Source organism: Trachypithecus francoisi, unplaced genomic scaffold, assembly GCF_009764315.1.
Source record: "Trachypithecus francoisi isolate TF-2019V2 unplaced genomic scaffold, Tfra_2.0 Lachesis_group3, whole genome shotgun sequence".
Classification (NCBI taxonomy): Eukaryota; Metazoa; Chordata; class Mammalia; order Primates; family Cercopithecidae; genus Trachypithecus; species Trachypithecus francoisi.
Genome location: NW_022681468.1, coordinates 14,444,872 through 14,459,369, shown reverse-complemented (window position 1 = coordinate 14,459,369; position 14,498 = coordinate 14,444,872). Strand labels below are relative to the sequence as shown.

The 14,498-nt window shown below is 50.7% G+C and overlaps 1 protein-coding gene across 5 annotated transcripts in view; it reads left to right on the top strand.

Moving 5' to 3' along the window:
* SLC24A4 (solute carrier family 24 member 4) overlaps positions 1-14,498 on the top strand; it is an 89,262-nt gene that overhangs the window by 36,604 nt on the left and 38,160 nt on the right. For 2 of the 5 annotated variants that reach the window (XM_033191542.1, XM_033191539.1), the window contains exons 7-11: positions 1,249-1,274; positions 3,298-3,351; positions 5,003-5,145; positions 10,112-10,281; positions 12,618-12,822. In XM_033191542.1, the coding sequence (XP_033047433.1) occupies positions 1,249-1,274; positions 3,298-3,351; positions 5,003-5,145; positions 10,112-10,281; positions 12,618-12,822 (598 nt within the window). The remainder of the gene's footprint in view (positions 1-1,248; positions 1,275-3,297; positions 3,352-5,002; positions 5,146-10,111; positions 10,282-12,617; positions 12,823-14,498) is intronic. The other 3 variants (XM_033191541.1, XM_033191543.1, XM_033191540.1) reach the window with 3 other exon arrangements.

Sequence of the window (14,498 nt, the reverse complement as noted above, 5' to 3'; positions counted from 1 at the left end):
GCTAGGGAAGCATGAATGTCAGGCAGTGGGAGCATGGGGACCCCCCTACAGGCTACCTACCACACCCTCCAAAAAGTAGATGTCTGAGATGATTCTACAGATGAAACAATCTACAGATACATAATTTCAAAAAGGTCAACATATGCCATAACCATAATATAAAGGAGAAATAAATGTAATTTATAATAAAAGAATACATCTTTCAGTATGTAAATGGTTTTGCACGAAGAAGCCAGGAGAGCCAATGAAGGGATTGGTTCCCTCCTACACAAAAACAATCTCTGAGACTGTCTAGTACAAATGCAGACTGATGCCCAAGTGTTGGGCTGGCACCTAAACCCCGTGGGTGGTGCCAATGTTGATGATGTGATTTTCCACAATAATGAACGACTCCTGATAAAATTCCAAACAGAGCAAAGTATAATCATTCCTTAATTTGCATGACAGTTACCTTACTAGAAAATTAAGGATTCACTAAAATGATGTAAAAATTATTTGATTTACAAAAATGAAGTGAAGGCCGGGTGCGGTGGCTCACGCCTGTAATCCCAGCACTTTGGAAGGCCGAGGCGGGCTGATCACTTGAGGTCAAGAATTTGAGACCAGCCTGGCCAACATGGTAAAACCTTGTCTCTACTAAAAGTACAAAAATTAGCCGAGTTTGGTGGTGCATGCCTGTAATTCCAGCTACTTGGGAGCCTGAGGCGGGAGAATTGCTTGAACCTGGGAGACGGAGGTTGCAATGAGCCAAAATCACACCACTGCGCTTCAGCCTGGGTGACAGAGCAAGACTATGTCTCAAAAACAAAAAAAAGATACACCCTCCAACACACACTTGCACACCATATATACACACGCACACCCCATACACACACACACACACACAAACACCATGCACACACACTTAGCTATCTTTCAGTCTTTGAGATTTCTTGATTATATCAATTCTGTTCCATGAATGAGGGGAGGCTTCTGCCAGGTTAGCCCCCAGCAGCTATTTGGACTGTTATAAAGCACAGGACATATCTCTGAGGGTGGCCGTGCTAAGCTGGGGCTATGTAATACAGTACACTGCTGGTCTGGGCTACGCTAAGGAAAGGCCTGTAGGTGAACAGCTCAGAAATGGATCCATAACACATATAACAAGGCCAGTATACATTGGCTCTGGGTGCCTGGGTGTCTGTGCTTGTTCTTGTTTGGAAATAAATATGTCCCACCCACCTCAACTCTGTTTCTTTTGCCTTACAGTTCATATATGATGAACAAATTGTGTGGTAAGTTTTTCAAGTGTATTTTTCATTGTTCTTTTTTGTTATTGTTTCCAGTATCCTTGTTTGTTGGGTTCCCTGAATCTTTTTAAACATTATTTTCATAAACTTAAGCTTATTAACTTGTGAAAGTAAAAAAAGATATCATTCTAAGCAATCATGCCTTTCTTTATCCTGTCAAAGTGCGAAAAATTGTTTCCCTTAATAGTCCTGTCCTGCTAGGTGTCACGATGTGTAATAAAGTTAAAATTCTGAAAACAGTATGGTATTTTGCAAAGGGAGAAGCATAGGCCAATATGGAATGCATTAATGGGCCTATTTCTGGAATGGGGGACATTGCAGAGATGTCATGATATAAGGCAGTGAGTTAGGAATAGAGTCTTGAATGCTGCAGGGACAACTGGGAATCCACACAGAACAATACAACATCAGATCCCTACCTCACACCTTATACAAAGGTAAACTCCAGGTAATGTGAAGATATTACTGTAAAAATGAGACTTTTTAGAAAATGTCAAAAGAAAATATAGAGACTTATCTTTAAGACACTGAGGTAGGAATTAAAACACCTGTAATTTCAGCTACTAAGGAGGCTGAGGTGGGAGGATGGCTTGAACACAGGAGTTTGAGACCAGTCTGAGCAACATAGTGAGATCCCATCCACCAAAACAGATACATAAATCACAAACTTCTGAGGAACAGGTTGATGTTTCCATTCTATTTGATAGCATGGGAATGCATCTGACATTCATAACTCATAAACATTTTCTTTTGATTGCCAACAATTCAGAATCTGCATGCATTCTGTATGATTTTTTTTTTTTTTCCGAGACCCAGTCTTACTCTGTTGCCCAGGCTAGAGTGCAGTGGTGCCATCTCGGCTCACTGCAACCTCTGCCTCCTGGGTTCAAGTGATTCATGTGCCTCAGCCTCCCAAGTGGCTGGGACTACAGGTGCGTGCCACCACACCTGGCTAATTTTTTAATTTTTTGTAGAGATGGGGTTTCACCATGTTGGCCAGGCTGGTCTTGAACTCCTGGGCTCAAGTGATCCACCTGCCTTGGCCTCCCAAAGTGTCTGGATTACAGGCTGCATCCTGTATGACTATTTATGGAAACAGAGTTAGACAATCAGGCCAAGGACATCAGCTACCTGCCCTGAGCAGTTGTGTGCTATGGGCCCCCAGAAACCTGGTTCTGGTCCTATCCTGGCCCCCAACCTGCTGTCTGGCCCCAGGAAAGCCTCTGAACTCCTGGGTCTCATTTTTGTCATCTGTAGACAGGGTTGGGATGGCAGTGGTTCCATGATCTAGAGGTCAGCAAAGGAAGAGCTCCCAAAACAACTGTAGCCCATGCTGGGCACATAATGGGCTTTGGTTTATACATGTCAAGTGGATGAACAAGCTAAAGCTTGTGTGCTCCACCAGGGGCTTGTGGTCAGAGCTACGAAAATCCCCACTGCTAATGGGATTGGGTGGGGTGCAGCAGAGGGTAGTAATGGTGCATCCCAGGAAGACCCCAACCCTTCCATGCCCAGCATAAGGCCCGGAAGGCTCCTGTGCCACCTGCCGCATATTCAGTCAGCTCTCAGGCCCTACTTCCAGGACTTGGGCCCCTTTCCACCCACACCCACAGCTTCTCTGGCTCCTGCCCAGAATCTTGGGTGACCACAGGGTCTCTCAGGGTCAAGTTTGCGTGACTTCAGGCCACTAGCCTCCATGAATCCTGGGACATGGTGGCCCTAGTCCCTCCTTTTTCTAGGAAGCTGGGAGAACCCCACCTCTGTCCTGCAGACCTCTATAGTTGAGAAGAGACCTCTCAGCTTTTCTTGCTTGATCATCAAAAGGGCTTCTGGTGGCAAGACAGCCACAGGCTGGGGGATCTCTCCCACATGCCCGGGTTCTGGGCCCAGCACTAGGGGCGGGGGAGGTAAAGACATCCCGCCCTCCTCCACTCCTGGACCCCTCAGTCCCAGCCTTCACCTGCCCCAGGCCCCGAGCTCTAACCGCAATCTCCTTTCTCTCTTTGAGGTGGGAAGGCCTGGTGCTCATCATCTTGTATGTGTTTTATATTCTGATCATGAAGTAAGTGCCCTTTCTCCTCCCCGGGGCTGCCGACGCCTTGCCCTGCTGCTTGCTATAGCCTTTTGTGACAGCAGGGAGAAAAACATCTATCAGATCTTCATCCTTTTAGGCCAGCCCCAGCTCTCTGGGAGACGCCCTGCTGGGGGACAGCTGGAGTAGGGGAGGAGTGTTAGATGCTGTTCTGGGGGTGCCGTCCACACTGAGGCCAGGGGAGTCACGCAGGTGGCTGATGTGTGGACTACAGGGCTGCTCCCCAAACAAGTAGCATGCAAGGACCTCCTTCCCGCCCTGCTCTGGGCAGCTACTCCATGCCCCAGGGTAACCACTCACTTGTGCTATCTCTAGAAGCCTTCTGATAATTTAATACCACTCTTTTCAAAAAGCCAGGCAGATTAACCTCTGCCCCAGGCCTCATAAAATGCCACTTCTCTGGGCCAGTGCTTTGCACAACTGCAGCCACTGATAGTACTGAGGATGGAAACTCAGGCTATGCAAACTTGAGCCCCTCCAGAAGCTACCCAGGTCAGAACCATCTCAAAACTACCCATGAGGAATACTATGCAGCCAGAAAAAGGAATAACGTTCTGACAGGCTACAACATGGATGAACCTGGGAAACATTTTGCTCAGTGGAAGAAGCCAGTCACAAAAGGACAAATATTGTCTGATTGCACTTACGTGAAGGGTCTAAAAGAGCCACATTCATAGAGGTGGATCAGAGGTCAGTGTAGGCAGCTGGGGAGCAAAGGAGGAGGAATTAATGATTAGTGGGAACAGTGTTGTTGTTTGGGATGATACAAATGTTTTGGGAACCGTGCTGATGGTTGTAGAACAAAGCAAATGTAATTAATGCCACTGTATTGTGCACTTAAAAAGGGAAAGTAGTTAGAATGGTCAATTTTATGACATATATTTTTTTCCCACCACACACACACACACACACACACACACGCACACACCCCTACTCATGAGCTGAGCCACGTTCAGGTTTATCTTCCTCCTCATACCTGGATACGTAATTAAAAAGAAAGACAACACTCGTTTTTTATGAGGATATAAATCCCACATTTATATAAAACATTTATAACGTTTTATAAAAATGGGTGATAAACTGTCAGACTGCAAGAGCGTTATCCTTAAATGGTCTCCAATCTGAGTGCCTTTCAGTGAGGAGCCCGCCTGAGGTTCTTTGAGATGGAGAGACTCTTCCCTCAGGGGTGATGGCAGTGCTGGCTGTGAGTGGTACAGGGGGTGCCCATGAGCATCCCGGGAGCAAGATCTGCTGCTGGGTGAGAGAGGACAGGTCTGGTAATGCCCCCTGCGAGCCTGCTCAGAGGCGAGGTCGAGCTTCCTTTATTAGGACAGGCTCCATTAAGTAAGCCTCAGTCATCTTCTTGGCTGAAAGGTTTCTCATGCCCCCGGGAAGCCCACCACCAGCTCAATAGAAGCAGGTGCCCCCAGACAACACAGTGTTCCCAGGTCCCTGTCAGGAAACTGTCAGCCCAGTGGAAAAGCCGAGGCTCCACACCTCCCCTGCCACCCGCCACTCCTGCGCTGTGCTGACTGTGCGCAGGGATGGGGTGTGATCCCCCACTGCCCAGTCCGTGGGAATCCTCTCCACTGCCCTGACCTCCTGCCTCCCTCACTTCCAGGTACAATGTGAAGATGCAAGCCTTTTTCACAATCAAACAAAAGAGCATTGCAAACGGCAACCCGGTCAACAGTGAGCTGGAGGCTGGTAATGATTTCTATGACAGTAGCTATGATGACCCTTCCGTGCCATTGCTGAGGCAAGGTAAGGCTGAGCAGACAGGAGTGGGCAGAAATGTGTCCTGGAAGCCACTCTCTCCTTCTCTTTTGTGTACACACACACACACACACACAGCCTGTCACAATGTCCCCCCTCTAAATTGTCCCTCTCTTACCTTTGACCACAGGTGCCCTAAGTGAGGAGGGAGAGTCAGTATAGGAGATGGGGTTTTGCTTAGGTGGGGCAGGGGTGGAGGGAAGTACAGCAGGAAAGAGAAAAACCACAGCCACATTTCTGGGAGCTTTCCCACGCCTTCTGGGGAAGGCGCAAGGCCTGTTTGGCTCTTCAGAATGCAGTGGTGTCCCTGACCCATGTGCGGGCCCACCACAGGAAGCTGAGGAGCTGGGGCGGCAGAGCCAGCCTGGGCCTCCCTACAGTTTCTCAAATGCCAGACCCAGTCCTGGATGGAGAAGGGCTCTGGACAAAGCACCGGTTCTCAGGCTGGGAACTGTCACCTGGGGGAAGAACAAGGCTAATAAAAGGCAGACACGAAGCTGAGCAGGCATCCCCAGGCCAGCCTCAGAGAGCCCCGCCAGGGAGCCTCTTCCCCTGGGGCAGCAACCTTGTCTCATCCGCAGCTCTTTGGCCTTCTTGTCTGGGAACTGGGGGTCTGGGCCTCCAAAGCCATCTCCTGTCATGTCTTACTGAATTCTCTGAATCATCTGTGCCTGACTGACGGCCTCTTTGGAAACCTGAATAATCCAAGGCCAGTGACCAGGTGGCTCCCTTTGTGGAGGCAGCTGCCGGGAAGGAGAGATCGTTCACTCTAGCCCAGACCAGTGGGAGAGCCTGGGCCGGTTCTTGCAATCAGTATGGAAAAACAGGTCTGAGCTCCACCCTCGGTGTTGGGCAAGACCTTCACCAGGTGAGCGCCTTGCACTGGTGTCTGGGGGCTCTTTCCCCCCCATTCTCCGTGGCCTGGGGCTAATCAGGTGAACTCTTTCGTGATGTCACTGGTGGGACCAGGTGGTCTCAGACGTGTCTGGGACATCTGGGGGCGGAAGCTGTATTTCTGGGCCTCTTCTCCAGTCATCCTCCTGGGGCTGATGAGGGCATGGCTTCCTCCCATTTGCATTTTGGGAGTCTGTTCTGCCCTGTCTCAGGCAACCCCCAAGAGGGAGGAGTCTCTCCGTATAGAAGGGGGAAGCCTGCTAGGGTGGCGGGGTGCGGTCCAGGCCGCAGCCTGGCTGCGGAGGCCCACCCACAAAGGGCAAAGCTGAGGAGCTGATGAGCGTGGAGTTTGGTTCGTGTGTCGAGTTTCGTAAATGCCGAGCAGGCTACCCCAGGGGAAGCCTGTTTCCAGGACAACCTCAGAAGGGGAAGGAGCCATGCGGGCTGCTATGTCGGATTTTAACTCTATGGATGTACTGGCCCCAAGGTGGTCCCCACACACAGGCTGGCAGGACAGAGGCTGGTTGCTGCCCTGTCGTATATATGGTGCTCCTGGGTCCTCTGGGCCTTCGTGGCAAGGAAGAGAAGTACTGTGTGCTGAGTCACTCAGGCTGGTGGGAGATGCCCACCCAAGAGCCACCTAGCACCCTGTGGCCAACGCAGGAGACCTCCCAGGACCCTGCAGGAAGCACTCCTCATTCGCAGCATGGGGGCCTCAGCTCCTCAGCTTCTCAGGGCGACCCAGGCTCCCAGAGGCCACCGCCCACACGGTGCCTTTTCTGGCACTGCTGTGACTGTCTCCGCCACTCTGTGCCTGTGACAGTAGCACTTCCTTGCAAGTTTATTTCCTCCCAAATCTTTTTTTTTTTTTTTTTTTTTTTTTTTTGAGACGGAGTCTCGCTCTGTCGCCCAGGCTGGAGTGCAGTGGCCGGATCTCAGCTCACTGCAAGCTCCGCCTCCCGGGTTTACACCATTCTCCTGCCTCAGCCTCCCGAGTAGCTGGGACTACAGGCGCCCGCCACCTCGCCCGGCTAGTTTTTGTATTTTTAGTAGAGATGGGGTTTCACCGTGTTAGCCAGGATGGTCTCGATCTCCTGACCTCGTGATCCACCCGTCTCAGCCTCCCAAAGTGCTGGGATTACAGGCTTGAGCCACCGCGCCCGGCCCCAAATATCTTTAAGTCCAGGACATTTTCTGGAAAACTGGAGGATTGGACACGGGACTGCCCCCAAGCACTGGGGAAGGAGGCAAAATCCCATCTTCCTGCAGCTTTTATCACAGGGAATGTATTTGGATAAGGGCCAAGGGAGAAAGTCCTCAGAGAGTGTGAAGGGAAGTGGGGTGCAGGCCTGGACGTCTGGAATTGGAGAAAGGGGAGACCTGGAGAGGCAGACGTGGGGACTTCTTCATACCACTTTTTACTGCCCCTATCATAAGAGCCTCCCAGAGGGCCATGTGTGAGTCACTGCTCTGCACTGTCCCCTGCGTAGACTCAACTAAAGCAGGAGGAAGGAGCCCCCGGTAACAGCCCGGGAGGGACTGGGGAGGCCAAGGCTTTGGGGCCTTTCCTTTCCTAAGGGCGGTGCCATGGACTCTTGGCTGGAGATGACATTGGAGTTTTTCTCCCTGTGCCCAGCTCCAGGCAGGTTGCCATGTGGCCACCCCACCCAAAGGGATGCACAGGTTGCTGCCTGGGAGATTCTCTCAAGAGCACACACTCTCTCAGGCCCGAGTGAGCTGTTCTCAGTTTTTGTGTTTCTCGCAGAAAACCCGAAGTTTTATCCTCCAGCTCCCTGACGGGAAAAGTGGGGAGAAAGTCTTTTCCCCATCACACTGATAAAAGGCCTTTGAGTACTGAAACGTTCTTAAAGGCTGTGTGGCTCAGCTCACCAAAGCAGCCTCCTGGTGCTTCTCAGGTGGCCTTGAACACAGCCTGGGCCACCTGCCTGCCAGCCTCGCCTGAGAGGCGCACTGTGGACCCCTCCGGGCTGCCCCGGCCCTGGGCACAGCCTTGGTTTATAGTGGGGAGAGTTGGGGGTGATGCCTGACCTTGAGCTGAACTGCTGGGAGAATGTGCTGTCATTGAGTTCTTTTCTGGGCAGCCACTCTGGGCGTGGGCACACACCCTTGTTCTGTCGTTGGTCGGGGGCACCAGGACAAGGTGTCCTGGGAGCCAGGCATCCTGGGGAAGGAAGGAGAATCCCATCTTCTTGTAGCTTTTATCAAAGTGAATGCATTTAGATAAGGGCCAAGGGAGAAAACTCCCCAGAGAGTGCGGAAGGAAGTGGGGGTGCAGGCCTGGACTCCTGGAATTGGAGAAGGGGGAGCCTGACTCTTGTCTCACAGACTCCAGGCTCCCTCCTTCTGAGCCTACTTGTTCCCCCAGCAGTACCTGGCATGGGGCAGGTTCTGTAGGATGGAGCCTGAAGCCTGCGGTTTCTGTGGGTTCCACCCTCCTCTGGGATGGAGGCTTCTGAGCAGGGAGGGAGTCGAGCTTTTATGCAGCAGTGAGGGGCTAAGGGCATGAGCTGTGGGGGGGGGGGGGGCTCCTGCTCCTCAAAGTGGAAGCAGAGCCATCGAATCAGCCAGGACAGGAGCCGTCCCGAAGGCCAGAGGCCCCGAGGATTGAAGCTCCCATAGAAGGAGCCCGCTACTAACACCCTGCAGCACATAACCCCTGGCATCTTCACCACCAGCAAGAGTGCTGCCCCAAACTCCCGGCGTCCACCGCACGCTAATCATCTCTGGCAGTCTCTGTTGGCCTTTGTCTCCTTAACTCTCCTCCTCTTCTAAATTGTAAGTAGTCAGCTTTCATCCACGCGATAACACCTGCATTTCAAGCAAAACAAACAACCATAAGCCCGGCCCACTGATGCGCTGCGTGCCTCGTTAGAGGTTAGCGTCCGTCTCTGACGAATGCATGTTCTCCTGGCTTTGATTTCTAACCCACACGCCTCCTGTCTGCTGAGCCTTGCTGCCTGTTTGGTGAGGAGTGTGTGTGTGTCTGGTGTGCATTTCTGCATTTTTGTGCTATTAACTCTTGCACGGGTTTGCTCTCCGGACCTATTCCCTGGTTACCCTATAACCCATAGAAGACACACCGGGAGCTGGTAACCAGTGCAGAGGGACAGTCGTATCCATTTTTATAGCCCTTTGGAGGGGAACACTCTGCCTGCTTCTGCATGCTGTGTTCCTGAGCGGTTTTGTAACTAGACCCTCCTAGGGATCTGGAGTCAAATGTTAAATTCCCAAGGATACCAGCACGGTGCAGGTTTATGAAAATGGCAAGGAAGAGGTCTGGGGACAGGGAGTTTTGTTCCTCCCCATTGTGAGGGGAAGGAAAGGCTCAGAGAGACCAGCCTCCCTCCGGAGGGTGTCAGGGTTTATAGTCACTGGGCTCAGCCAGCAGCTCACCGTGCACCCTCAAACAAGCAGGCTCCTCTCCTGGGTCTCAGTTGCCTGTCTAGGTCCCATGATCTAAGTCTTTGACCTCACTACTTGCCCTATACAGAACAAAGTTACAAGCATCCTCTCCTGCAGACAGAGCAGGTGGCCTCGCAGGAAGTTCAGAGCCAGTGCCCGCTGCTCTGCAACATTTTCCACCCCAGGGACCCTTGTCAGTTTGCAAAATTTCATCGGAGCCTCTGTAAACGGGGGAGAGAGAGGTCCCCTTATAGTCGTGGGTGCAAAGTGGTAGGCCCCTGTCTGTATTATGGGTTGGCTGCCCTGGTAAGGCTTAGATAAGGAACTGAAAGACCCTTGTAATTAGCCAGGACTGGGCCCCGGAAGAGAGGGGAGAAGAGCATCAGTTGCCCATGAGTGGTCCTGGAGCAAGGGGAACCACTGGGCTTCACACACTAGGTCAGCAGGTGTTTCAAAGCCAGTGATCCACTTTGCCTGACATGAGGAGTTGAAACCAGGCATCCAGACTGCCAGGTGGCTGCCAGCTGCCAGGACCACAGCCTAGGGCAGCTCACAAGGCAAGGGGAAGTCAGTGGCCCCAGCACTTGGGTGTTGTCCTCAGAGAGATCAGCACTAATCACGATGTTGTGCTCAGTAGTGAAGGAGAAGCCACAGTATGGCAAGAACCCCGTGGTGATGGTGGACGAGATCATGAGCTCCAGCCCTCCCAAGTTCACCTTCCCCGAAGCTGGCTTACGAATCATGATCACCAATAAGTTTGGACCCAGGACCCGACTACGGATGGCCAGCAGGATCATCATTAATGAGGTGAGTTTGCTTGAAGGACCATAAAAGTGAGCAGCCTTGAATGCTTGTTAGGGCTCTTCCTGGTGTCACTGATCACTGCACCCGTTTAAGGAAGGATGCCCTGGGGCTTCCAGAAGCCTGCCCATCACCCACAGGCAGCAGATTATCCTTTGAAGAGATATTTTAAAGCCTGCAGCAATCGAATACCATGCCTGAGATATTTCACTAGGTATTTTGTCAGGCACTAGAGTAGAACTAATTGGAGAAAGGCCAACCTGAAGTGTGGATTGTTTCTTTAAAATGTTATTTAGGGCAAAACAAAAAAGAAGAGTTCACACCTGTTCTCTGTGGACAGAACAACTCCAGAAGAAAACCTGAGACACTAATGAGCAGCAGTGACCTCTGGGGCTCCCTTTTCACTCTTGCTGTGTTTCAATGGGGTGCTTTTACGTCTCATTTGCAGAGATAATAGTTTTCATATTACTTAATGTATAAACAGCATAGCAAAGATAGGGTCATTGCTCACCAACTTTTCCAGGCTTTGTTGCATGGATCGTTTTGGAATTTTAAGTCCTTACTCTGAGAAGCAGATGGGTTGGTAGACTTCAAACTGTGAGCGCTGATAATTAGTCGTTAACACATAGATGGTATGAAAGAACGATATTTCACAGGGCCTACAGGTTCTATATTGTGAACGTTTCTCTCTGATTTCATGTGTACTGTGCCCTCTCTATAGAAAGTATATTAAGAAAAGGAAACACCTTTCCAAAGCTTTGAATCATTGCGAATCATTTTGGTCCAATTCAGTGAAATTTGAATCAGTGAAATTTGACTGAATCCAGGCCATCTTTCATGCATGCGTTAATTGTACCCACTGGGTGCTGAGGGTGGGGAGGGTTGAACAACTTTTAAGGATTTAGAGATTGGGGTTTATAGAATATTTTTCATGGCATATATAGCTGGGAAAGGAATAGGTTTTGCTAAGTTGCTGAGATACTGGTTATTATGCCTGAAATGTTCTAAGCTGCTGGGAAGACTTTATCTTCCACCATGTTGTGATTGAACTACCCGGAAGGCAGCATGGAGAGCTGGAGAAGCCGGGTCCAGAGGAAGGACTTCTGAGCTTTAATCTCACATCAGCCACTAGCCCACTTAATGTGAGGGTATTGAACAGGATGCTTTTAGCTCTGAAAATTTCAGTGACACACACTGAAAGGGTGTATGTCCACAAAAGACATGTACACAAATGTGCATAGCTGCAGTCTTCATAACAACCAAAAAGGGGAAACTATCTAAATGCCCATCAATAGGCAAAGCCATATCATGGGTTATTCATATAATAGAATACTACACAGTCATGAAAAATAACAAACTGCTGACTCTTGCGAAAAGCTGGGTGAATCTCATGGCTACTGGTTGCCTGAAAGAAGGCAGTCATAAAATGTACATTAATACTTGATTCCACTTACATGAAGTTCAAGCTTAGGGAAAACTAATCAATATTTACAAAAGTCAGCATAGTGGTTTCCTTGGTTACCTCTGGAGTAGGGGTATGTAGACTAGGAAGGTGCCTGGGGGGAGTCTTTGAAGGGGCTGAAAATGTTGTACATCTTGATGTAAAACAGCATTAAGCTGAGCACTTAGTGTAAGTGTACTTGTTGGTTTTTTTTTTGGACAGAGTCTCGCTCTTGTTGCCCAGGCTGGAGTACAGTGGCATGATCTCAGCTCACTGCAACCTCCGCCTCCCAGGTTCAAGCGATTCTCCTGCCTCAGCCTCCTGAGTAGCTGGGATTACTTGGGCCCACCACCACACCCAGCTAGTTTTTGTATTTTTAGTAGAGACAGGGTTTCACCATGTTGGTCAGGCTGGTCTTGAACTCCTGACGTCCAGTGATCTGCCCACCTCGGCCTCCCAAAGTGCTGGGATTACAAGCATGAGCCACTGCACCTGGCAGTGAGTGTACATTTTGTATAATGTGCCTAAAAAATTAAAAATTACAAAATGCATGCAGGGCCTTTCCTGTGGCCGTCTTCAGGCAGCTATGAACGTCGCCAAGGAGAGCCCTGAATGGTGGCTGTTACCAGTGCCATGGGCTGGGTTGTCCAGCTGGCACTAGGAAGGGGTGGCCCAGGCCCTCTGATAAATCCTCAAAGGCTTCCCGGTAACCATGCAAATGGAAATGACCACACTTAGAAGGATTCCAAGGTCCTTGGGCTGATTATCAGGCAAACCTGTCCCCAGGGATGTTGTTCTAGGCACCCGTAAGAGCAGGGTGCATGTGAGGAACCCGGGGTATAGCAATAGCATGATGCTTTATCACACGCCTTGCCTCCTGTCTTGCCTCCTGTCCGCACAGCGGCAGAGACTGATCAACTCGGCCAACGGTGTGAGCAGCAAGCCGCTTCAAAACGGGAGACACGAGAACATTGAAAACGGGAATGTTCCTGTGGAAAACCCCGAAGATCCTCAGCAGAATCAGGAGCAACAGCCGCCGCCACAGCCACCACCCCCGGAGCCAGAGCCGGTGGAGGCTGCCTTCCTGTCCCCCTTCTCCATGCCGGGTATGTTCTGGGGGTGATGGACTCTCGGGCTACTTTTTGGGGGCTCCATTGGGACCAAGCCCAGGTCTTCAGGATGGAGGCATGGACCTGTAAGGGCGGCACAGGGCGGGTGTAAAGGGTCGCTATTAGATCACTGGAATGCTTAGGAGGCGAATCTGTCCTCAGCACTGAACTGTGGATTGGAGCTGCGATGAGGTGCTGGCACTACCAAGTTCAGCAAGAACCTTGGGCCAGACAGAGAGCAGGGCGGCTGGAGGCCTGGGGAGCACCAGTGACCCCTAGTGACCACACTTAAATGTTCAGGGCAGTCAATCGTGCTAAGGAAAAGCAGTCTACAATGTTATTTTTAGGGACATTCTTGCACTCTCTTGGCCCTTGCAACAGGCCATTTTGCCTATGCATCTCTTTATTTGCTGGGACAGGAGATTCTAAGGCCACAAATGATCCTTAGACAGTCATACCTTGTGTATTTGAAGATATCTCCTACCCATAAATAAGTCCAATCAGACTGAGGCTCTGCAGCAAGCCCTCCAGGATCCTCCCGTCTCACTTGGAGTCTGAACTGCGAGGCCCGTGTCATCTGACTGCCAACTCCTGCTGACCTCAGCTCCTGTTCTTCTCCCTCTCTTGGCCCCTGCTCCAGCCACAGTGGCCCCCTCACTGTCATTCCTAGAACACACCAGGTGTGCACCTGCCCCAGGACCTTTGCACCTGCCCTTTGCTGGAATGCAGTTTCCCCAGGTATCCACACGCTCACTTCCTCACCTTCTTCAGGTCTGTGCTTAAATGTCACTTTTCACTGTGACCTTCCCTGACTACCACATTTAAAATATTTTATCTGTTTCTTGTGTCTCTTGCCCTCACTAAACTGTCAGCTCCACAAAGCAGGTACCTCTGTCTACTGCATTTATCTGCATCCCCAGTACCCAAGACTGGCCACATAGTAGGGGCTTAGTAGGTATCTGTCAAATGAATGAATCCAGGTATTCATGTGCAAGAGGATCCCAGGACCCACCCCGTCTGCCTTCGTCTTTAACTAGGTCTTCTGTGAGGTCCTCTGAAGTCCTCAGTGGGAAACAAAGGCCTGAGCTAAGCTGTTTGGCCCCATTCTTGGAGGCGTTTTTCCTGGTGTCCACCAACCTGAAAGGAGGCAAGATTCCAGAACTTTCAAGTCTGGAATTTGATGTTTTCTGAAAAGAATTCTGTGTTTAACATCAGGCTCACCAAGCACCTGATTTGGGAGGTGACTCTGGAGGGCCAGAGGCTGTCCTGCCTCTTGTTCCATCTTGATGGGACACCTGCTGCAGTAGGTTGCATGGGCCTGGCAGGCTAGGGTGCCCTGCCCCCTGCTTTCATGCTTCGGCATGAAGATGCAGGCTTCGTTTAGGATCACGGAGCTTCCCTGGAATTTCTGGGTTAGAGAGATTCTCCGGGTTAGAGAGATTCTCTGGGTTAGAGAGATTCTCTAGGTTAGAGAGATTCCAGGACATGCTCATCGCAGCTACCCAGGGGCTCTTCCCAAAATGCCAGGACTGGTTCTCAACCTGAACATTCCAGAGCCTGGAGCAGGACCTGGGGATCTGCATTTTCAATCCCTCTCCCTTGAAAGGGACCTGGCTGGGTTCAGAATTGCTGGCCAACACCTCCCAGGCTTTATTCACATTCAGGGCAGGCTC